The sequence below is a fragment of the Bubalus bubalis genome, chromosome 8 (assembly GCF_019923935.1).
Source record: "Bubalus bubalis isolate 160015118507 breed Murrah chromosome 8, NDDB_SH_1, whole genome shotgun sequence".
Lineage (NCBI taxonomy): Eukaryota > Metazoa > Chordata > Mammalia > Artiodactyla > Bovidae > Bubalus > Bubalus bubalis.
This window is the reverse complement of record NC_059164.1, coordinates 49,747,589-49,773,715: the sequence shown is the minus strand read 5'-3', so window position 1 is coordinate 49,773,715 and position 26,127 is coordinate 49,747,589. Positions and strand designations below refer to the sequence as shown.

Genomic DNA, 26,127 nt, shown 5'->3' with positions numbered 1-26,127 from the left:
ATGGGGTCGCACAGAGTCGGACGCGACTGAAGTGACTTAGCAGCAGCAGCAACGGTATTATATGCACATATATATGTGTATATATACACACACACCACAGGTACTTGATTCTTCTGTTGATGGGCACTTGGCTTGTTCCCGTGCCTTGGCTGTTCTAAACAGTGAACATAAGGGCACAGGCATCTCTTAGTGTTGTTGTTTTCTACGGATAAACACTCAGAAGTGGAATTGCTGGATCATATGGTAGTTTCATTTTTAACTCTTTGAGGAAACTCCATACCGTTTTTCATAGCGACTACACCAATTTACATCCCCACCAACAGTGCACAAGGGTTCTATTTTCTGCCCATCTTCAACACCTTATTTCTAGCCTTGTCAATAATAGCCATTCGGACATGGGTGAGGTGATATCTCATTGTAGTTTTGATTTGCATGTCCCTGGATTTCAGAAAAAATATATGTTTTTAGTTTGTCTGTTCCAACTATTGTGAGGCTCCTTATTTTTTCATGAAATCTGGACACTCTGTATGAGGCAGTCTTTTACTTGAGGATGAACATGAATCCTCTCTCCAGTTGATTTATAACACATGCACACACACGAACACACATCCATTTAATTTTAAGGACAGTCAAATGTAGACCGACATAATCAATCTTACTTTCTTATAATAAAGCAAGTTCAGTTCTTATTGGATTCTTTGGTTGTTGGCTCTGAGTTTGCTTACAGGGGTAAAAGGAAAGGTAGTTCAAAGAAAGAATATAAGGACGTCACCGGACAAGACCGTGGCAGCAGCATAAACACTGAAATGCTGAACTGCAGGGAACTTAGGCCCATTCAAGACGCTCACTCCACGAGGCAACAGGCAAGCTTGGTCCATGGCTCTCCTCCCCTCAGTTTGCATTTGATCCATCTGCTTGCAGTTCTGAGTTCTCAGTGCTCAGGCCTCTCCTCTCCTGTGGGGGAGATGGCAGCTCCCAGCCTGCCACAGGGGGGCCCTCAAGAAAGGGTTGGTGCAGAGAGGCGAGGCTCCTCCCCAGGCCTCCCCCAGCACCCACCCTCTCTGGGATCAGCCTGGTGGTCTTTAAGAGACTTCTCTGCCTGTCACATCTGCTCAGAATCCCAGTCTAGCTCGCTGCTGGGGCAGGATGCGGGCCCCAGCGCTGCTTCTGGTTGTCCTGGCTCCCGGTAAGTGTGTTGCCTGGATGCTCCTGGAATTTTTCTGTATTTTGTGGCAAGGTGGAGGAGGGGGTGGATTGTGGGGAAGAGGGTCATACTAAGAAATTAATGCTTCCTCTTCCTCATTATTTTTTGTTGCTTTTCCCATTGCAGTCATGCAGGTATCTTCCGACTTGGTGTTAATCACTAGTAATACTGGAGAGACTGCTTCCTTCCCTTGTGATCTTACACAAGGAGCCACCTATATCCACTTGTACAAACATGAGGAGGGGACGGCCCCCCGACGCCTTTTATACTACGACAGCTACAACTCAAAGCCTGTGTTTGAATCAGGAATCAGTGGAACAAAATACCATGTCTATAAGGGCACAGGGAGGAGGTATACATTTGCAATCCTAAATCTGCAAGCAAGTGATTCCGGCATATACTACTGTGCTATCTGGGATAAGCACGTTGGTTCAGACTTCCTGTACACTGCACTGGAAATTTTGCTTGTGGCTGAAAATCACAGCCCTGATATCAGCGGCTGCTTCACTTCCTCCCCCAATTTCTTTTTACTCTAAACAAAGAAAAACCCGGAACTCAATGCCCATGAATCAAACTTTATATTTGATGGCCACCTTCTACCTCCCCACAATAGCCATAGTTTTTCCTAAAAACAGGCCTCCATCTCCTGTCTGTAGGCAAGCAGTCTGGCAGGCAGCATATTCTCAGCTCTCCCAGAAGCTGGTAGAGTTCATATTATTTTCTCTTTAAGACAGACAGAGAACCTAGAATTATCTGTGAGGGGAGATATTTAGGAGAGGAAAATGGAAAGACTAGATAATACTGAACCATTCACCTGATGATTATCCAGAGAAAATGGCTGGGAATAGAGCATCTTTATTATCCAGGAGTATGAAGAATGAGAAATGATGGAATGAAAACTCGGAGTTCTTGAACCTCAAGTTGATATCCAATTTATCTTTTGGACCAACTGGTATCTCTCTCACATAATCAACAAGGGCATGGTTGACCTAGTGAAAATGTAGGGGGAAAAGTGATTGTTTTAGGTGTTTGTGGTTGGTGGTTTAGTCACTAAGTTGTGTCCAACTCTTGAGACCCCTTGGACTGTAGCTTGCCAGGCTCCTCTGTCCATGGCAAGAATTCTCCAGGCAAGAATATTGGAGTGGGTTGCCATTTCCTTCTCCAGGGGATCTTCCAGACCCAGGAATTGAACCCAGGTCTCCTGCATTATTGCAGGTAGATTCTTTACTGACTGAACTATGAGAGAAGCCCCGGTGTTGTATTCTACTTATACCCTCTGTTGAAGTTCAGCCCACAGCCAGAACTGTCTTCAACATGTAAAGCCAAAGCTTCTTTCTACCCCCAGTCCCTACCATTAACAAGGCCAAGTGCCAAACTAGAATGAGACTTATCAGATCATAATTTTCTCAATAATTAAAATTAAAGAACACTTTGGGTGAACAATCAAAGAATGGTATATATTTCAATTGAAAAGTTATATAGCCAAGGGTTGTGGCTGCCTTATGGGGCTGGGTTTAAGGAAGCAAAATTGATATTGAAATACAGAAATGTCAGCTCACGTGTATATGGTCTCTTGTGCATTGGTTCCTCAAATCTGTACCAGTGTCTGAGCTTCTAGAACAGTGTTTCTCAAACTGTGGTCCATGTACCACCTGCATCAGAAGTACCTGAATTGGAATAAAAGTGCATGTTCTGGGTGGCACTCAACAGAGTGAATCAGAATCATGGAACGAAGGCTGAAAATGTGCGTTTTTTGGTAGGCTGCTAGTGATTCTTCTTCAGGCTGATTGTAAGTCTTGCTGCACTAGCACAGGAGTGCCTACTAGAATAGTGTTCATGGTCTTATCCCCACCCCGAAGCCCCATCTGTCTTGTTGCATCCTGGGCGCTGCTGCTCTCCAGGTCATCACATTTCTCTATCAGAATCTCAGAATAAAAAAAAAAAGTCTCACACCACAAGTCAAAGCTTCAGATTCTTCTTAGTTCCGTGACTGCAGACAGCAAGGAATTGGATAGTAAATGCACTGCCTTTAGCTTGCTCTACTGCATCAGCAACCACACTGTAACTATTTGCAGCTTGAGGAAAGCCTGAAGCATAAATATATTTTCGTTTATACTTTTCCAATGGTGTTAAGACTTTGTTTTGCCATTTTGATTCCTTGATCCACTTTAATTTGAATTTTTGTGTATGAGTGTAAGGTAGCAATCTTAATGTGGAGATCCAATTTCTCCCCCAATTACTGACTAATGCATTATTATATCACTGTTTTTCTTTGCACTTTGTGATAACTACTTTTCCATGTACTCACAGAAACCCTTATGATCTCTCCCTCAGTTTCCATTCTCTGTCTCTGTTTATACAGGTCAATTTCTCTAAGGACACAGCTATAGGTAGAGACACTATATGTATGAGAAACAAAGACACATGTAGGATAAGCAGTATGCTATACACAACCCAGGGGTGATTGAAGAAATCAGAGGAAATAAAAAATACTTGAAGACAATGAAAACGGGAAAACACCATAAAAAAAAAATCTGTGGTATACAGCAAAAGCTGTTCTGAAAGAAGTTTATAGTGATACAAGCCTACCTTAAGATACAAGAAAAACCTCAAACAAACAGCCTAATCTTACACCTAAAAGAACTAGGAAAAAGAACAAATAAAAACAAAGGTAAATGAAAGAGAATAAAAATCAGAGTAAAATAAAATAGAGACTAAAAAATCACAGAAAAGATCAATACACCAAGAGCTGGTTATTTGAAAAGACAAACAAATTGGTAAACCTTTAGCCAAACTCATCAGGAAAAAAAAAAGAGAGAGAGAGAGGACTCAACGATACAAAATTAGACATGAAATTAGAAGAAGTTAACAGCTGATACCACCAAAATACAAACGGCAATAACTCATTACTACAAATAATTACTCAATACATGGCAAGAAAATAGACTGCCTAGAAGAAATGGATGCATTCCTAGAAATGTTCTAAAAAGTACAAGTTCTCCAGCAAGAATATAAAAACAGGGGGAAAAAAGTCTCTTCAGCAAGTGGTGCTGGGAAAGTTGGACAGATGCACATAAATCAATGAAGTTAGAACACACTCTCACCCCATACCCAAAAATAAGCTCATAATGGCTTAAAGATTTAAACATAAAACTTGACACCATAACTTGCCTAGAAGAAAGCATAGGCAAGACATTCTCTGACATAACTCATACCAATGTTTTCTTAGGTCAGTCTCTGAAGGCAATAGAAATAAAAACAAAAATAAACAAATGGGACCTAGTCAAACTTACAAGCTTTTTCACATCAAAATAAACCATTAAAAAAAAGACAACCAATAGAATTGGAGAAACTATTTATAAATGATGTGACCAACAAGGGCTTAATTTCCAAAATATGTGAACAGATCATACAACAAAAACAAAAAACAAATAACCCAGAGGCAAAGTGAGCTGAACACCTTAATAGACATTTCCTCGAAGAAGACATACAGATGGCCACTAGGCACATGAAAAGATGCCCAACATCACTAATTATTAGAGAAATGCAAATCAAATCTACAACAAGGTGTAACTTCATGCCAGTCAGAATGGCTGTCATTAAAATGTCTGCAAATAACACATGCTGCAAAGGGTGTGAAGAAAAGGGAATCTTAATACTGTCAGTGGGAGTGTAAATTGGTACAACCACTATGGAAAACAGTATGGAGGTCGCTTAGAAAATTAAAAATCGAATTACCGCATGACCTAGCAACCCCACTCCAGGCCATATACCAGGACAGAACAGTCATTTGAATAGTGCCTGCACCCCTATGTTCATAACAGCACTATTCACAACAACCAGAACATGGAAACAGCCTAAATATCCATTGACAGATGAATGGATGAGGAAGATGTGGTACATATCTATAATGGAATACTACTTAGCCATAAAAAGAACAAAACACTGCAATTTGCAGCAACATGGATACAACTAGAGATTATCATATTGAGTGAAGTAAGTCAGAAAAAGACCAATACCATATGATATTACTTATATGTGGAATCTAAAATATGACACAAATGAATCTATCTTTGAAACAGAAACAGACTCATAGACATAGAGATCAGACTTGTGGTTGCCAACAGGGAGGAGGAGGAGAAGAGGGATGGACTAGGAATTTGGAGTTGGCGGTTGCTGCTGCTGCTAAGTCACTTCAGTTGTGTCCAACTCTGTGCGACCCCATAGACGGCAGCCCACCAGGCTCCCCCGTCCCTGGGATTCTCCAGGCAAGAACACTGGATTGGGTTGCCATTTCCTTCTCCAATGCATGAAAGTGGAAAGGGAAAATGAAAGTGAAGTCGCTCAGTCGTGTCTGACTGCAGCCTACCAGGCTCCTCCGCCCATGGGATTTTCCAGGCAAGAGTACTGGAGTGGGTTGCCATTGCCTTCTCCGTTGGAGTTGGCAGATGTAAACTATTACATTTAGAATGGATAAACAACAAGATCCTACTGTATTGCACAAGGAACTACAGTTAATATCCTGGGATGAATCATAATGGAAAACAATGTTGAAAAAAAAAGAACATATGTATGTGTAAAACCAAGTACCTTTGCTATACAGCAGAGATTGGCACAAATTTTAAATCAACTATGCTTCAATTTAAAAAAAAAGAGAGAAAAAATTCTCCAAATTTCTTCTTTTTAAAAATTAAACATTAAGTAAAGGTGTCTCCTGTCCTCTTCATATTCCAAGATTTTCTGCCCAAGGACTCAGTTAGTCCCCTACTCATAGCTCAGGCGATAAAGAATCTGCCTGCAATGCAAGAGACCCAGGTTTGATTCCTAAGTCGGGAAGATCCCCTGGAGAAGGAAATGGCAACCCACTGCAGTATTCTTGCTGGAGAATCCTATGGACAGAGGAAACTTGTGTGCTACGGTCCAAGGGGTCCCAAGAGTTGGACCCGACTGAGTGACCTTCATTCATTGTTCTTTATAACTCACACTTTTAGATGACTTTTAATACAAACCTTTTATGATACAAACCTAACTCAATACAAACCTAACTCAGCAGTGGCCACAGGACTGGAAAAGGTCAGTTTTCATTCCAATCCCAAAGAAAGGCAATTCCAGAGAATGCTCAGACTACCGCCCAATTGCACATGCTAGTAAAGTAATGCTCAAAATTCTCAAAGCCAGGCTTCAGCAATATGTGAACCATGAGCTTTCTGATGTTCAAGCTGGTTTTAGAAAAGGCAGAGGAACCAGAGATCAAATTGTCAACATCCCCTGGATCATGGAAAAAGCAAGCGAGTTCCAGAAAAACATCTATTTCTGCTTTATTGACTATGCCAAAGCCTTTGACTGTGTGGATCAAAATAAACTGTGGGAAATTCTGAAAGAGATGGGAATACCAGACCACCTGACCTGCCCCTTGAGAAATCTGTATGCAGGTCAGGAAGCAACAGTTAGAACTGGACATGGAACAACAGACTGGTTCCAAATAGGAAAAGGAGTCCATCAAGGCTGTATATTGTCACCCTGCTTATTTAACTTATATGCAGAGTACATCATGAGAAACGCTGGATGGAAGAAACACAAGCTGGAAGGAGAAATCTCAATAACCTCAGATATGCAGATGACACCACCCTTATGGCAGAAAGTGAAGAGAAACTAAAAAGCCTCTTGATGAAAGTGAAAGTGGAGAGTGAAAAAGTTGGCTTAAAGCTCAACATTCAGAAAACCAAGATCATGGCATCCGGTTCCATCACTTCATGGGAAATAGATGGGAAAACAGTGGAAACAGTGTCAGACTTTATTTTTCTGGGCTCCAAAATCACTGCAGATGGTGACTGCAGCCATGAAATTAAAAGACGCTTACTCCTTGGAAGGAAAGTTATGACCAACCTAGAGAGCATATTCAAAAGCAGAGACATTACTTTGCCAACAAAGGTCTGTCTAGTTAAGGCTATGGTTTTTCCTGTGGTCATGTATGGATGTGAGAGTTGGACTGTGAAGAAGGCTGAGTGCCGAAGAATTGATGCTTTTGAACTGTGGTGTTGGAGAGGACTCTTGAGAGCCCCTTGGACTGCAAGGAGATGCAACCAGTCCATTCTGAAGGAGATCAGCCCTGGGGTTTCTTTGGAAGGAATGATGCTAAAGCTGAAACTCCAGTATTTTGGCCACCTCATGCGAAGAGCTGACTCATTGGAAAAGACTCTGATGCTAGGAGGGATTGGGGGCAAGAGGAGAAGGGGATGACAGAAGATGAGATGGCTGGATGGCATCACTGCCTCGATGGACGTGAGTCTGAGTGAACTCTGGGAGTTGGTAAAGGACAGGGAGGCCTGGAGTGCTGCTATTCATGGGGTCCAAAGAGTCGGACAGGATTGAGCGAATGAACTGAACTGAACTGAACTGAACTTTTATGATATTTGATAGAGAGCTATTTTTTCTTCCAACATATAATTAATAGTTCATAACTAATTTTAAGACAATCTGTCATTTCCCTAAATTTAAAAATGCCTTAATTATATTTTTATATTAACATATGCTTGAAGGATTTGTGTTTTATTCATGTCTCAGTATTCTTACTCCATTATCATGTTATGTCAGTAACTTTGCAATAAGGGTTAAAAGCTGCTATGCCAAATTAGTTATTAAAAATCATTATTTTAATAAAAAATTTTAAATTAATTTATATTTACTCTTTATATCAATTGAAAGTAAATATAACTAGCTCAGCCCCAATCTTTACAACATGGAACAAAAAAATAAAATGTTACCTTAAGTCTCATTGGAATTAGTCTATTTATACACATGATTTTAAGAAGAGTTTGCATGTTTATGACATTGAGCTTTACCTTCATGAATATGATATGTCTCTCCATTTATGCAGGTTTAATTTTATTCCCTTTACTAAAACCTTATACTCTGTCTTCTTACTGTTCTTATATTTAATAAAACTTATTAATTACATAACTCTTTAGTTACTCTTTTGCATTTTATTGCTTAAATCTTTCATGCATTTTGAAAAACAAACAATTCCTAAAGCTCCCGATAATTCTGCTCATGGTCTTGGAATAAGGAAAATCACAGGACAAGTTTTCAGAAAGGAACTGAGGGGACATCATTCATGACTACAATAGATGGAAAGGGTATATGACAGCCTGAAGTACTAACAACTTAGAATTCTCAGTTTTTTCTGTGGACATTCTGTGGATCATGAGATCTTATTTCCCCAACCAGAGATTGAGCCCAGTAAAAGCAGTAAAAGTGCAGAGTCCTAACCACTGTACTGCCCAGAAATTCCCATGAACTCTCAGTTTAAAAAAAAAAATCTATCTAAATATAATTGGCATCTGAATCTCTCATCCCCTCCCATTGTGTTGGGACTGTGAGCTGAGCTCCTGTGAATGGACAGTTGCCCAACATGACCTCCTCTTACTTTCATCATTGGGGCACAGGAACTGATTGCTCACGGGACTTAGACCACGAACAAGTGCATCTGGAGTAGACATGGAGGCAGTAAGAGCCTGTCCTGTCTGGTCCTGGAGGATGGGCAGCTCATCTGTGCTCAGAGGAGTACTCAGCTGCTCCTGCCAATTTCTTTCCCCTTGTCCCAAGATGAGTGGCTTGAAATTACAGAATAGCCACGAAGAGACTTCTTTTGACTATCAGAGAAATGGATATTGTTTTCAAGTGTTAGTTTAAAGAAAGTATTATTTCAACGGAAAGAGAATTCTGCAAATTTCTTTCTTTATCCTGCTGCTAAGTCACTCCAGTCACGTCCGCCTCTGTGCAACCCCACAGACGGCAGCCCACCAGGCTTCCCGTGCCTGGGATTCTCCAGGCAAGAACACTGGAGTGGGTTGCCACTTCCTTCTCCAATGCATGAAAGTGAAAAGTGAAAGTGAAGTCGCTCAGACGTGTCCCACTCTTAGCAACCTCATGGACTGCAGCCTACCAGGCTCCCCCGTCCATGGGATTTTCCAGGCAAGAGTACTGGAGTGGGGTGCGATTGCCTTCATCCTAGGAAAAATTGTATTAACTAAGTCATCATAGGACTTATTTTCTCATTTTCCTTTACCTTGGTAAAGAATTGTGCTGCCCAATGAATGGAGAGCTTTGTTCATATTTCTCAAGTATACACGTGTGATGGCTGATGGGGTATTTGCATTTTCACTTACTGAAGGTTTTCCTCCTTTTAGCAATACATTCCCAAATCACTAAACAGCCCTGGTGTTTGTGAAAAGAGAATTGCCTTTCAACTGATGCAAACTCTGAGCAGTTTCAACAGAACTGAACACCAGGAAATAAAAAAAAAAGTCTTGATTCTTTGCATACCGTTCCTGGAAATTTAGAAACCCAGGTGGTTAACCAGCTGGTGCCAGTGATGTGTTCTTTTCCTGTTTTTATCCTTTTCATCTTCACCAATGTTTTCAGTGATTACTACTCCTTGGAAAGCAGATATTTGGGTCCATTTATCTGAGGAAAGTGGCTTCCCCAGTGGATCTCTGAGTCAGGAAGATTCCCTGGAGAAGGAAATGGCAACCCACTCCAGTATTCTTCCCTGGGAAATCCCATGGCAGGTTACAGTCCAAGGGGTTGCAAAGGAGTCGGACACATCCTAGTGACTGAATAATAACAACAAATCAGAGGAAAACTTATAAAACATTGGATGCCGTGAAACCTATATCCAAGGACTTCCAAAAGAATTCAGATCAAACCGCCAGTATGAAGTTTTTTGACTTCTAGTCACTTTATAAAGGTAGAAAAAGGCTGGATTATTGTAGGAGCTTTTACCATTGTGATAGCTCAGGCTGGAGGAAGATATTTGGAGAAGGAGCTAACATCATAGTAACTCCTCCTGGTAAGTATCATTTTTCTATTCTTACTGTATTCATAAAATACTGAGAGATGCTTTGTAGAAACAACCTGGGGTCTCCCTGATGTGGCTGCCACATTCTTGGTCTCAGCATCTGAACAGTAGTTTTACAGCTATTGGTCACTGTATATGGAAACTAAATCACCTTGTAAATGGTTTATTCTTGTCCCTGCTTGTAAGCAGTTGAAATTTGTGTTCTAGAAAACACACACGAAATAGACTCAGGCTAGATAGTAAAGTATTCTGAACCATGTCTGTCTTATTGCTTCGTTTATCTTTCTATATTCCAACATAAATAGCATATTATATCATCATATTGGTATGTTATTAGTTCAAGTTCCTTTTCTTGTAGGCAGTCTATTAAGTGAGAAACACTTTTCTTACTATCTCTTCTCTATATTGTGAGATAAAATACTGTGCTCCTGAATCTCCTGCAAAACCAATATTCCTGATTTTCATCTCATCCCTAAGAGCAGTGGAAGGAAATTCTTACAGTAAATGATTATACAACATTGATAAACCTACTTCTTATTACTCTAGCTTCTTAGAAGGAGGCTGAGATTATTTGAAATTTAAACTATCTCATCTCTTGTGAAATTATCTGGACATGGACCAGTTTGTGAGCTCAATGAGCCATTTCAGCTCCAAAGTTCATGAAAGTGTCTTCATGGCTGGGCATTCTCCTTTGCTCTTTCATTCTCTCAGCAAATATTTATTGAGGACAGTTTCTGTGCTGGGAGCTGCAGACAGAAGAGTGAACAAGACACAGAACAAGTTCCAACACGAAACAGCTTCTATTCTAGTGGAAACGCATTCTAGATTCTGGCTTAACTGAGACCTGTCTTCTATGGTCCATGGCTGCAGAAGTAGGATGTCTTGGATTGTTGAGCTTGGTGTAATAGTTATTGCTTATAAAAAAAAACGTATCTTTCGTTTGGTGGAAGATTTTGATGAAATGGCCTCAAACCATGCCATTAAAGAGAATTTTAATATTAGTTAATATTTACTGAAGGATAGACACCATGATCGGAGAAGGCAATGGCACCCCACTCCAGTACTCTTGCCTGGAAAATCCAAGGATGGAGGAGCCTGGTAGGCTGCAGTCCATGGAGTCGCTAACAGTTGGACACGACTGAGCGACTTCACTTTCACTTTACACTTTCATGCATTGGAGAAGGAAATAGCAACCCACTCCAGTGTTCTTGCCTGGAGAATCCCAGGGACGGGGGAGCCTGGTGGGCTGCCGTCTATGGGATCACACAGAGTCGGACACGACTGGAGTGACTTAGCAGCGGACACCATGATACGTAGTTTCAATGCCTTATACTTTCCTCACCAGTTATCCTTTCATTCCCATTTTATAGATAAAAAAACTGAGGTTTAGAGAAGTTTAGTTACTTGCCTAAAGTCACATGACTAGCTACTGTGGCAAAGTTTGGGATCCAGTAGAAACTTGTCAAAGTAAGAACACTGGATCATTATGTGATATATGAAACATTAAGTCATGTCTTTATATCCTGAATATTTAACCTTCTGTAGCCTGACCTGGATTCTGTAACTATTAGTAATAGCTCATACTTTGTATTGCTGCTCACATGTGAAAGCAATGCTCTTGCTTTTAATCATAGCACTGAAATGACGTCTCTTTCCCTCACAAAGATCATGCATGTAAGTCACATGAATGTGCATTTATTAAACATTCAGAATATGTGTCACTTCTATCTCAATCCAAAAGAAGTGAATTAAAAACAAGAAATAAGAAAGCAAGAAAAAAATATAGTGGAATAGATACCCTATATTAACCGACCAAAATGAGCACACCAAATTTTCAAATATGTTTTCCCACCACAAAATTTAAAAAAAGAACTTCAATGTGGAAGTCTTTAGTAGGAAAATGAAGTAAAAAGGGGACATTGCCTTCAATATCAAGTTTATAAAATGGAGGAAATGGTCTTCAAACAAATATGTTTATGCTCCCAAAGCATCAATGCAATGGGCACCAAACTGTAATCCAACTTAACAAAGGAGAATTTGAGTACCAGGCATCCTGCCATTTTTGTGGTCATTTGTCATAAGGCCCATACCTGGAGCTGCAAGCTGAACTTTGGGCATGAATTGGATAGATTTTTTGAAGCTGAAATTTCTGGTAAAATCTTGAGCTACCCATAGATTGTGCTGTTGTTGGGGAAAAAGCCATTTGTTGTGGACAGCAGAAGTGACATTCCATATATTGGCTGCATACGTTAGGCTTTAGCCAATGTTCCCTTTGATTTTGTTCACCCTGGAAATGCAGCAAATATGACAGAACAAATGACTGCCTATTAACTGGGTGTGTGAAAAGCTGTGATACAGGCTTGGAGAATCCCAGACATATCAAAACACAGAGGGATGCCAACAAGTCATCCGTTGCTATGGATCTACTTGTAAACCCCAGATACTGAATTCCCATCAGATAGGCAAGATTTGCTCCCATGATATTAAAATGTCATGTTGGACCACACAACTATCACAAATAAAAATACTACTAATAATATCAATGATAATGTAGTAATATTTACAATCTCTTACCTCTATATAATTATTATTCAAATGACTTTTCAGATCTTGTTTCATTTTGAGCTCACCAAAACACTAATAAGGATGGTCATTTGACTTAACAGTAGCACCATCATTTTCAAATAAATAAGGTACCCAAGGCGTTAGTTTACTTGATTTGCTCAACCACAGAGCTTGTTAGGAGCGAAATGAACCAGGACCAGAAGCCTAGTGTCTTGAATTCCAAGTCATCATAGTTCTACTAGAATTTGAAGAAATCAGAGAAGCTAATTAGTCTAAAGTTTTTGATATGACTTGAATCACTGTGGAATAATTACATGAAAAACTTCAATGATGGAGCAAAACTCATTGTCACAGGTAGGTATCAGAAGAATATAATTTTTTTTCAAGGTAGTAGAGGGAAGGTAAGAAATAATTAAATAGGAATGATATTTCCCAAAAATGGGAATGTGGATGGGAATTAGATGTAGAGGTTTAGGAGAGATTTTACCACAAATTCACATAGTAAAGGAGAGCATAGACAACACTGTACAAATATTATAAAAAATTTGGCTTCGTGTCTGTGTGGACTTCTGGCTCATGTATAATGTACATAATCATCATGAAAGTATTTGGCCCAGGATTGAAGTTTGTCATTACAGGTAAGTTTTATGAGTTAACATGTCTCCTTTCCTGATGCTGAAGGGGTATTTCCAAAGAAAGTGGGCTTTGGAGTCAGGCTGACCTGGAACTTCCGATCCACCACTAACTACGTATGTGAACATGGACGTTATTCTCTGGACTCAGTCTCCTAATCTGTAAAATAGTATAACAGTATTATCCAGCAGGGGTTGTATGAGAATTAAATGAGACAGTGTGATGAAGTATTTAGCACGTTGTCTAATGCATCAGTATTCGTGTCTGGATAAGCCCATGGACAGAGGAGCCAGGCGGGCTACACTCCATGGGGTTGCAAAAAGTTGGACACAACTGAGCACTGTATGTTTTGTTGGCTAACACGTCATACGTGTTGGATAGGTGTTTATTCAAATGTAAAGGGAAAATTGCATCGAAGAGGCAGAGTGTTGGTAGCCAGACTCTTGATGAATTGAAATTCTTCAGAGGATGCAGCTGTACTATTAACAAATAGAAGGTTATCTTATGGTTCCCTCACACACATAAATTGAATTGGAAGGTATCTGTCTCACTTTAGCAGACTTTGGTACATGGCAAGAAAAAATGAGATTAAAATATGTTTATTTTTTATATGTCCTATTGTTCTATGTGCTTTAAATCTTAATCCTTTAATTTAATTGATATCATTTTTAACAACAACATTTATTGGCTCTAAAATATATAACCAGTAAGCTTGGGCTTCGTGCTCATACTTATCAGAAAAAAGTTTTAATTTATAAAGAAAATGATCAAGAAGTGAAGTCAATTAAATATAGATAGAAATCTCATGAATTACAAATTCTTATTTAAGTGTGAAAGAGCTTCAATTATTTAGTTTGTAAAAGAAAAATGAGAGGGGGTAAAAAGAGGGAAGACCTAAATCACTATCAACAAAGTATATGGTTGGAGAAATACAGTGTCTTGCTTTTATAATGTGTAAAATACCACTTGTACTAAAAGCAAGATGTATAAAATTAAAATAGCACATTACAACCCAACTTTATTTACAACATGAGTGAAAAATCAACCCTGTCTGCTTACTGATTTAGAAGAAAAACCAGGAACTTTGCTGCACAGGCAGAAGTTTCCAAGAATTGTCTTTTCTTCTCAGATGAGAAGTCCAATTTCTCCCTTCTTAAGATATTTCCCCGTGAAGGACTCTCCCAGTGGTCCAATGGCTAAGACTCCACCTTCCAATGCAGGTGGCACAGGTTCGATCCCTTGTCAGGATATATACCTCATGCAGCTGGTGGAAAAAAGAAAATAGTGGCAGTAAAGCAGTTCAGCAGCCTTAGGGGGCAAATTCAAATTATAGGGAAAACACCGAGAGCCAGAATATTGTGTATTATTCAGTTCAGTTCAGTTCAGTCGCTCAGTCGTGTCTGACTCTTTGTGACCCCATGAATCGCAAGGCCTCCCTGTCCATCACCAACTCCCGGAGTTCACTCAGACTCATGTCCATCGAGTCCGTGATGCCATCCAGCCATCTCATCCTCTGTTGTCCCCTTTTCCTCCTGCCCCCAATCCCTCCCAGCATCACAGTCTTTTCCAATGAGTCAACTCTTCGCATGAGGTGGCCAAAGTACTGGAGTTTCAGCTTTAGCAACATTCCTTCCAAAGAAATCCCAGGGTTGATCTCCTTCTCAAGATAAAACTTCAGATGAAATTCCAAAATAAAATGTGCTTTTGGTGAACATTTTCTGAATTTGGAAAAATTCTAAGTAGATTACTTGATAGGTTTAGTATAAGAGCCTTTCTGAAAATACATTTTTTTTACATGAAAGTATAGTTAGTTCACAACGTTGAGTTATTTTCAGGTATACAGCAAAGTGATTCCGTTTTTTTGTGTGTGTGTATTATTTTTCAGATTCCTTTCCATTAAAGGTTATTGCTGCTGCTGCTAAGTCACTTCAGTTGTGTCTGACTCTGTGCGACCCCAGAGACAGCAGCCCACCAGGCTCCCCCGTCCCTGAGATTCTCCAGGCAAGAACACTGGAGTGGGTTGCCATTTCCTTCTCCAATGCATGAAAGTGAAAAGTGAAAGTGAAGTAGCTCAGTCATGTCTGATTCTTTGCGAACCCATGGACTGCAGCCTACCAGGCTCCTCCATCCATGGGATTCTCCAGGCAAGAGTACTGGAGTGGGGTGCCATTGCCTTCTCCGATTAAAGGTTATTACAAGATATTCAATATACTTCTCTGTTCTACATAGTAGGTTCTTATTGTTTATCTATTTTATATAAAGTAGTGTGTATCTGCTAATCCCAAATTAGGAGTTTGGGATTAATAATACATTTTTAATAGAAGTTTTGGAAGCACCGTTATACAATCAAGGCTCTATAAATAACATGCTGCTCTACTCCAAAATCTGGAGTGCTTCAGGTATAAAATTGAGAGGTCATATAAAATTAGAAATAAAGAGAATTTCATCACTTCAGAATCAGGCATAGGATCCACATCTGGAGCTCAAAGTTCAACTTCACAGTATACATGTCAAGTACACATGGGTGTTGATTCCCATTCTCAAAAGTAACTATATTGCTTTGTAAAACCAATAAATTTTCTCTGGGTATTTATTTTTATGGTTCATTCCAGAATCAGTTAAATGAAGAGTGAGAGTCCACAGAGTTGCAGAATATGAGAATGTGTTATTTGGACAAAGAGAGCATAAATTGCAAAACACAGGATGGGAAAGAGAAGTAGTTTAGAAGCTAGCAAACATTTTCACCAATACAGAAACCATCATACCCAATTGCCCCTGCCGCCCCTATTCCCACCACCCACCCATCCACTTCAAAACAGGCTCCAGTATTATAGAACAAAAGAGATTTTTGAAAAGATAACTGGGGACTTCCCTGGCAGTCCAGTGATTGGGACTCCACATTTCCACTGTAGGAAGCATGGATTCAATCAATAAACATGTTCATGAATGTTGGAAGTCTTGATGTGGGGTATTTATATGAGATATTTAAAAGTCATAATCACATGGACAGAGGAGACTGGCAGGCTATAGTCATTAGGTCATGAAGAGTCAGACAGGACTGAAGGGACTTGGCACGCACACAAGATGCACCCCATCTCTGCATATGGAGAAAAAGTGAAGGTCAAGTTATAATCCAGCTCTGCTACTTAACAGCTGTGACTTTGGGCAAGTTCCATGAAGTCTTGAACTTCTCTGGCCTTTAAAAATAGAACAGTACTAAGCACCTAACAGGAGAAGGCAATGGCACCCCACTCCAGTACTCTTGCCTGGAAAATCCCATGGATGGAGGAGCCTGGTAGGCTGCAGTCCACGGGGTCACTGAGAGTTGGACACGACTGAGCGACTTCACTTTCATTTTCACTTTCATGCATGGGAGAAGAAGATGGCAACCCACTCCAGTGTTCTTGCCTGGAGATTCCCAGGGACGGGGGAGTCCAGTGGACTGTCATCTCTGGGGTCCCACAGAGTCAGACATGACTGAAGCGACTTAGCAGCAAGCACCTACCAACGTACTGTGGATGAAAGGCCATAGTGAGCGGTAGCCTTCTGTTCTTTTACTACTCACTAGGTTTTTCCAAGCCACAACATGTTGGTGTTTCTTTAACCATTCTTTTTAATTACTATTCCATATTGCCCTACAGAGAGAAACCTCGAGGCAGACACTTCCCCCAAGCCCACTGTTTTTCTTCCTTCAATTGCTGAAATCAACCATGATAATGCTGGAACATATCTTTGTCTCCTGGAGAAGTTTTTCCCTGATGTTATTACAGTTTCTTGGAGAGCAAAAAATGACAGAAGAGCTCTGCCATCCCAGCAGGGAAATACCATGAAGACCAAGGACACATACATGAAGTTCAGCTGGCTGACCGTGACCAAAACCTCTATAGATAAACAACATGTATGTGTTGTCAAACACAAGAAAAATATAGGAGGAATTGATCAAGAGATTATTTTTCCTTCAATAAAAGAAGGTGAGTGAATATAAATGTAAATATAACCTCCCCAAATACTGTTTTTCAAAGGCAATACCCACCTTTCCGGCTAAGTGTAAATGAAAAACAAACAAATATGTCTTGATAAAATGATGTTTCATTTAATGGTAGCTATCTCCCCATGCGATTAAATTAGGATAGGCTTTGAAACATAGAAAAGAAAAAATTTTACTTCTCTCATCCTCAGTTTCATCTTCCAAAATATTAAGATCATATGATGTTTAAGTGTTAGAGTTGTTGTATGGATTAAATGAAACAACATATGTGAAAGCATCGAGCAACTTAGCACACAACAGATCTTCACTGTTGGGGATCTTGGTTGGTCAGGAAATAACAACACTTATACATCTTTCAGGAATGTCCTTCAGCAGGCAAAGTCATTCTCAATTCAGTTCTCCTTTACAATTCCAAAGCAATGAGTTATTAAATGACAAAATGGTGTTAGTATAAGGGAGCCAAATTGCAGCTCAGCAAAAAGAATAATTTGACCAGGTGGTTTTTTAAGGGCTTAGGTTTTTGAAATTTGTATTTTACATACCACTATAAGATAAAATTAGTAATCAAAGATTGGGTGATGCTAAAGTGTACAAACTTACTCCCATTCTACATAATGAATGCATTTCTTGCTATTAGAAAAGGTCTTTCAAGATATTTTTATTGCAGCCCTAGCACATGCCAGGTCTGGAGGGATGTACGGATGGACACACTGGGGTGAATTACTGCCCAAGGAGGATGCATTACAGTCAAGAGAATATACACTTTCCTTGATGACTTAGGGTCACCTGTGATCAAGGCATGACATCTCAAAGCAGCCCCTGTGAGCAGATGCTGGACATGCCCATGCAGTGTGGGCAGAGAGTTGGGATGTGCCTTGGCCCTGGCAGTGGTCCTGTAACTCACTGGACTCAGGATTTAATGTCCTGCATGTTCACCTAACAGACCAAAGGCTCCAAAGCGCCCATCAGAAGGAATCATTTTGTGCTTTTCCCTGTGGCTAGGAAACCTTTTTCGGAGAAGGCAGTGGCACCCCACTCCAGTACTCCTGCCTGGAAAATCCCATGGATGCAGGAGCCTGGTAGGCTGCAGTCCGTGGGGTCGCTAAGAGTCGGATACGACTGAGCGACTTCACTTTCACTTTTCACTTTCATGCATTGGAGAAGGAAATGGCAACCCACTCCAGTGTTCTTGCCTGGAGAATCCTAGGGACGGGAGCCTGGTGGGCTGCCGTCCATGGGGTCGCACAGAGTCGGGCACGACTGAAGTGACTTCGCAGCAGCAGCAGGAAACCTTTTTAAAGCCGTGGGAATCAAGCACATAAAATGTGCATAGATGTTTGCTGTGCACCAGACTGAATTTCTGAAGTAAGTTTTTATCTTCTCTGATTCTTAGTTTATCCAATGATCAAATCAGGTTTGAACACTTGTCTTGGTTTTGTCCTGGGGCTGCAATGAAGAACAAATGAAATAACATCAGAGAAAACACTTGCTTTCCAAAATATGACATCGCTGTACCTATTCATATATTCATCATATCCATTTATATCCTCTTCTAAAACTAATGAAAAATAAAATTACAAAAATAGCTCTAAATTTTAATTTTTATTCTAACGGAAAGAAGCAAATTTGCAGTTTAATGTAATCGTGGCTTTAAGTGTCCTACTTAAGGACACTAAAAGTACTAGTTTTAATTTTTCTTGTAACGAGAAAAAAATAAGTATATAAGTTTCATTGTGACGGTTACCATATTAGAGAGATATTCCAGTTCATAATGTGTTTTACCTGAACACAATTCTGAAACAAATGCATTCCAAGGGTTTCTAATGGCTGTAAAGCTAATGATGGCATTTCGGTTAATGTTATTCTATAGCAAACTTCCAATGCTGTTTCTTAAAATTATTTTGTTTTTGATAAAAGCTAAGAATATAACATGAAGTACATATTAATGAAATGATTTTACAGAGAAATAAATCTAATCTGGTCCTAGTTATTGACCAACCTTCACTGAGAAAGAGAACTTAAACACATAGAGTTGATTATAAAACTTTATTACTTTATTGTTTCTGCCTCAACCAATGCATGTTAATAAGAGATTTGTTTATCTTTTAGTGAATAAAGTCATTGTAAGGGAATATATGTATATTACACATGCATATATATTGCAATATACTGCTACTGCTGTTGCTAAGTCGCTTCAGCCGTGTCCGACTCTGTGCAACACCATAGACGGCAGCCCACCAGGCTCCCCTGTCCCTGGGATTTTCCAGGCAGGAGTACTGGAGTGGGGTGCCATCGCCTTCTCTGATTGCAATATACACACACGTAGAAACATATGTGTATGCGTGCGAAGTCGCTTCAGTCATGTCCAAATCTTTGCAACCCCATGGACTGTAGACCACCGGGCTACTCTGTCCGTGGGTCTCCAGGCAAGACTATCAGAATGGGTTGCTGTGCCCTCCTCCAGGGGATCTTCCTGATCCAGGCACCAAACCTGTGTCTCCTGTGACTACTGCCCTGCAGGTGGATTCTTTACTGCTGAAACATACTCACAGTATCAAATAATGGGCACAGATGATTCATTAATACTTGTTCTCATTTCTTGTAGTTATCACCTCACTTGTCCCTACGACTGAGCCTCCTACTACTGAGCCTCCTACTACTGAGCCTCCAAATGATTGTTTGACCGATGAAAGCAGTAAGTTTTTGTACAGATTTATCCTTATGTCATGTTTTAGTCTTTCTTTCTTCCTGTTGAACTTCTCTGTTTAAAGTGGAAGAGACCAATTATCTGAAATTGTGGGGCTCATCATTGTTATAGTTTTACTGATCATCTCTACTGTCATCTGTCAATAGATTATATACATATGTGTATGTATATATACACAGACACCATATTATACATACATATGCACTCACTGTAAAATAATGAGTGTGGACAATTGATTAACACTTGCTTCCTTTGTTTTTATAAGTTACAGATACTGGTTCTAAAAAAGCTTGTCTGAAAGATGGAAGTGGTAAGTTTTGCTTATGTTTGCTTTTAAGACATCCTATAGCACTTTTTTCTTTCCTGATCAATTACCTTTCTTAAAAAAATGTTATTTATTTATTTTTAAATGTAACAAAGATGAATATTTTGAATGATGCAATTCAAAAAATAAGTACAATTCAAAAAAAATGATACCAAAAAGAGGTACAAAGGTATTTCTTTGTGAATTCACAAAGAAATAGACATCATAAACAGTTAGACACCTAACAACAAAGAAACAAAGATACCTTAAGCAAAAATCAGAAGAAATATATGGGAAAATAAAAAAACATATAATAATGAGACATATTAACATTTCTCTGAGAATATTTTATCAAGCGCAGAAAAAATAAAAATGGGAGCATCTTGAATGATGTCATTAATAATTTAAATATATTAGATTTCTATTTATATTAATTTATCTTAATCTTATATCCTATACAAATATATTTACCGTTTTATATCTCATACATTGTTATTAGATATCCATAGGCCATTTAGAAAAACTGACAAAGATAAACATTCAGTTCAGTTCAGTCGCTCAGTCATGTCCGACTCTTCTGGACCCCATGAATCGCAGCACGCCAGGCCTCCCTGTCCAACACCAACTCCCGGAGTTCACTGAGACTCACGTCCATTGAGTCAGTGAGGCCATCCAGCCATCTCATCCTCTGTCGTCCCCTTCTCCTCCTGCCCCAATCCCTCCCAGCATCAGAGTCTTTTCCAATGAGTCAACTCTTCGCATCAGGTGGCCAAAGTACTGGAGTTTCAGCTTCAGCATCATTCCCTCCAAAGAAATCCCAGGGCTGATCTCCTTCAGAATGGACTGGTTGCATCTCCTTGCAGTCCAAGGGACTCTCAAGAGTCTTCTCCAACACCACAGTTCAAAAGCATCAATTCTTCGGCACTCAGCCTTCTTCACAGTCCAACTCTCACATCCATACATGACCACAGGAAAAACCATAGCTTTGACTAGACGAACCTTTGTTGGCAAAGTAATGTCTCTGCTTTTGAATATGCTGTGTAGGTTGGTCATAACTTTCCTTCCAAGGAGTAAGCGTCTTTTAATTTCATGGCTGCAGTCACCATCTGCAGTGATTTTGGAGCCCCCCAAAATAAAGTCTGACACTGTTTCCACTGTTTCCCCATCTATTTCCCATAAAGTGATGGGACCAGATGCCATGATCTTGGTTTTCTGAATGTTGAGCTTTAAGCCAACTTTTTCACTAAACATTACCAAATTTCTAAAAATTGAATTTTTTTGTCAATCATTTATACACATATATTACTTTTGAAATTATATTCTGTTATAGGTTATTACAAGATAGTGACTATAGCTCCTTGTGCTAAATAGTAAACATTTGTTTCTTGTTGCATATCTATTTTTTTAAATTAGAAATCTAGCATCTTATTCAAACTAAGTCAAACAAATGAAATCAAAATGTCATAATTCAGATTGGCTGGGCAGATGAAAACATGTGCATGTATGTACTCCCATTTTCCATGTCACTCTGCTTGACCCCCCAAACTGTATGTAATTGTTTTATATGTTAGGTTAATCATGTTCCCATTATGGCTTGCTATTGTAATTCTCTTTTATTTTTTGTTTGGCTATTGATTGTGAAAACTGATACGCATCTTTCACTATTGTGATTATGAAATGGCAACCCACTCCAGTGTTCTTGCCTGGAGAATCCCAGGGATGGGGGAGCCTGGTGGGCTGCCGTCTCTGGGGTCGCAGAGAGTCAGACATGACTGAAGCAACTTAGCAGCAGCAGCAGAAAGCATGAATTTTTACCTATCAATTACCTCTTGAACTTCCTTGGTTAATGTTAAGAAAAAGTCAATTATTCCTGAACTGTGGTGTTCATGCATTTAATCAGAGTATCTCTCCTATCTGTGTTCGCAGATCTTCTATTATATATACATGCATATTAACGCATACATAGTTAATCACATTTGTGCCATTGTCTAATAATATACATGAATGACTGACAATACAATTGATTAATACCTGCTTTCCTTTCTTCTAGATACTAATTCTACAAAGGCATGTCTGGAAGGTGAAAGCAGTAAGTGTTGTCTTTGTTTGCCTTTGTGTCATGTTACAGCACTTTTTTCCCTCTGGATAAACTTGACTTTTGGACTTCCTTGATATAAGGTAGAAAAAACAAAATGTCTGGATATTGCAGAATAGACTGCATATTTTAAGTAAATCCATTATTCCTGAGTAGTCATCTTAACACATTAAATGCTGGTTTTGGTGTAAGATGACTCTAAATGAGAGGATGAACTGATAGGCTCCAAATTATTTCAACAGCGGGCTTCACCCAGTTGTGTAGATTTTGTTTGTAATAATTGCAGAAACTTGATATCAAGTTGCTTCTAGATTGTTTTTGAGTTTTAGCCCTTGCTGGTAACTAATACATGAACTGACACTTGCTGAGAGCTTGATATACATAAGGTGTTGTGCTGTATCTTATGTGCATATTTTTTTGCATCATAACACTCCTATGAGGTGGTGTAACATTTTCCCATAACTTTTCAGTGAGGGCCATTAGCCAAAATTACTTAAATCCCTTGTACCAAGCTCCATAGCTAGATATAAGGATTCAACAAAGGCCATCTGAATCCATGGTTCAGACACTTACTCAGTTCTCTATTCCATCTCTAAGATATAGAAAAAGAATCCTAAGACTGAGGCCCTGAAACAGGGTGGACCCATGGGCAGGGTATAAGTGCGTGAATTTCCAACTATCACAGACAGCACTTTAACCCCAGTTCTTTTATTATTAGTTGCACGAAGGTGGGTACATTACTTCTATTTCTGGGCAATAGTGCCCTCTTCTGCCAATAGGGAACAATTGCACCCAACTCAGTTATTACAGAGATAAGGTCACCTATGTGGAATGTCTCCCGTAGGGTATCCATTTAGCTGGCACAGGATCAGTACTAGTTGGTGACCTCTTATCCCTACATGAAGGTTCTCAGTGGATTTAGAAGCACTGGCAATGGTCCTGCTGATCCCTCCTCTGTTCCCAGTGTGTCAGGGGGCCTGGAACTCAGCTAACATCTGACCTGACTCAGGGCCATGAGTTATGAGCATGTCCCTCCTGAGATCCTTTCCACATCACATACTAGTGATTCTGGAGTTCTGACTCCATGAAGGTAAAGCATAGAAAAGGGAAACATACAGGAAGAAACTCAGCCTTGTAGTCCATTGAGTAGCAAGTCAGGCCCAGTATCATTGTTAACTGCTTCTTGACATCATGTATTTCTTGCAAAACGTCGAAGGAGAGTAAGTGCAATTATCCTATAACATCAAGGGCACAAGGTTAGATATCTAAGAAAGATAGATGACTGAGGCATGAGCTCCTAAGGTTTTGGGGATTTTGGACTAACCACTCTCTTCCATTTTGTACAAAGTTCTCTTTACTAAAACCTTCCACCCACCTCACTGTGTCACAACCAGATTTCCCTGGTTTATCCCCTTCATAGGAATCTCACTGGTGCACAACATGTAATGGCTCAGATGCTTCCACATCAGCAGTTCAACTTGCTGTTTATGCTTAACTTTGATGTCTGGGATATTTATTGCACACGGAAGTGCAGGACTACAGAGCAGCTAAGAATACCTTCTTCAGATTCAGGTTGCTGGGATTGAAATGTGATTTCTGGTGCTTTCGAAATGTGTGACACCAAGCAAACTATTTCTCTCTGTCCTCAGTTTACTGGTAAAAGGGGGTTGAAAATGATAATCTCATAGGTTATTTGAAAACTTAACTAAGATTAGAATCTTGCATGCAAAGCTCTCAGAATAAGTGTTTGACATTTGGTTAGGGGTTAAGAAACGTCACCTGTTATTGTTACTCAGAGATGTGATGGGGCAAAAAATGCAAAATGCTATTTATGATAGATATTTTTCCCATTTGGACTCATTCTTTAAAAACACAACCTTGCTTTTTAATATTTGGGAAGGTTCTGTTGAATTTAGTTGAGGTCGTTGATTGACTGGAATTGTCAACTAGATTCTGAGTTGTTCTGGTGGTGGTGGTGCTCATGATGGTTGCATCTGTTTTCTTTGGGTTTGGGGTGCAGGGGTGCCACTTCTTTGCAGATCACCAGAAATCATTGTGACCACTTCCGTGAATATGTGCTCTCCTCTCCAAAGAACACTTGAAACTAACCAAAATGACTTCTCCTAGGTACCCTGCAGCTGCAGCTCATGAACACCTCCGCCTATTACACCTACCTCTTACTCCTGCTCCTGAGCGCAGTGTACTTTGTTGTCATCGTTTCCTGTGTGTTTAGGAGAACAAGCGTCTGCTGTGACGGGAAGATCTCGTAATGGGGGGGCTACCGAGAGGTCAACTTTTCTTCATCATCTACAGTCCCAGAAATCCTCTGCTTGGTTTTTGGTTTGGGTTATCTCAGTTCAGATGTGTATTTATCAGTGATGTCATAATTGTCCCACCCCCAAGTCCTTTCAACTCCTGAGCGCACACTGTGAGCAGCTCCCTGTCTCTTCCCTCAGCACCTCCACCCAGACCACGACCCTGACCCTCCCTGTCACACACCCTGGAGAAGTCAGCTTTGCGGCTCGAATTCTGTACTTAGATTTTCATAACATGCACAATAAATACAAAAGAATCACAAGCCCCCTTTTGTCTGTGTACTTTAATTTCATGAAATCTAACAAGGTGAGAAACAGCATGATAACCAGGCTATCAAATTCAGCGCTGATTGTAACAATGGTCAACACCACCTTTCTAGGTCTCACTGAGATGGTGGTTATGGTGCTTTCTCTGGGGCACCGGCTGCAAGATGACTGGTGGATCTGGTCCAACAGGAGCCAAACAAAGGTGCCCGTGTTCCTTCTCTTTCAGAGTCACCAGAGGCAGAATCATTGGGTTGGGGCATTCGGATAGTGACAATATAACACCCAGCATGACTTGCACTGCGTGTGCTCAGATCTGTGCTAGGGTCTCACAAGCCTGACTCCAGGTCCTCGTGTTAACCCCTGATGAGACCTGCATCAACACCAGAGGAGCATCGGGTGGAGGATGAAAATGCAGACTGTGACCGTCGAGGGCCTGGGTTTGAACCCTGAGTCTGTATTAGCACTTGTGTGATCTCAGATAGCTCTTTGAGCGCTCTGTGTCATCATTTCCTCATCTGTGTAATGAGGTTACCGAGCCCTGTCTCCTGGAGTGTGAGGATTAGATGAGTCCATGATGCCTGGTCCATGCAAGTTCTTGACATTAGTATCTATTGTCAGGAGTTCCTAATCTACTGTAGGAACAATAGATTCCTCACATACACAAATGCACTGAGATTCATTTCTAAACTTACTTCCCTGCAAAGAAATTAGATGTAGATGGAACAGAGACTCCGTTTCTACTGTTCATCAGGTAATCCCATTAATCATTTAAGAACCCCTGGAAGGAGCAACAGTTAAAGATCACAGTTTATAGGTTGGAGAGGTTAATTTGTCTGTTCACGGTCACTATTTTGTAAATAAGAGTCATTCAGGTTTTTCTGAACCTGGAGCTCACATTTTGTAATCTAGTATCACATGGCTTTCCCTTGGTTCACTTTCTGCTGGGAAAAAACAAACTACGACAGGACAAAACACACACTGCTTCTTTACTAAAGGCTTCCTCCAAGGATTCAGAGAGAATTTTCTTAAGAATTTGTGATTGTATCTGTCTTTTTCTTACGTATATACTCTGGTTTCCACATATCTACTCCCGTGGTTGTCGACATGGTGGAAATCCTGCCTTATTCTATGTGTGTGGTTTTACAACTTCTTTTTCTTTTCTGCTGAAATATTTGTTCATGTCTTTCAA

The 26,127-nt window shown here is 40.0% G+C and overlaps 1 gene segment (V, D, J or C); it reads left to right on the top strand.

Annotated features, from left to right (window-relative positions):
- Nucleotides 1–842: 842 nt before the first annotated feature.
- Nucleotides 843–24,934, top strand: LOC102397148. The segment is given in 8 exon segments: nt 843–1,186; nt 1,331–1,633; nt 10,005–10,055; nt 16,904–17,233; nt 19,856–19,945; nt 20,223–20,267; nt 22,312–22,350; nt 24,484–24,934. Coding segments are annotated over 8 exon segments (1,041 nt in total).
- Nucleotides 24,935–26,127: the final 1,193 nt, after the last annotated feature.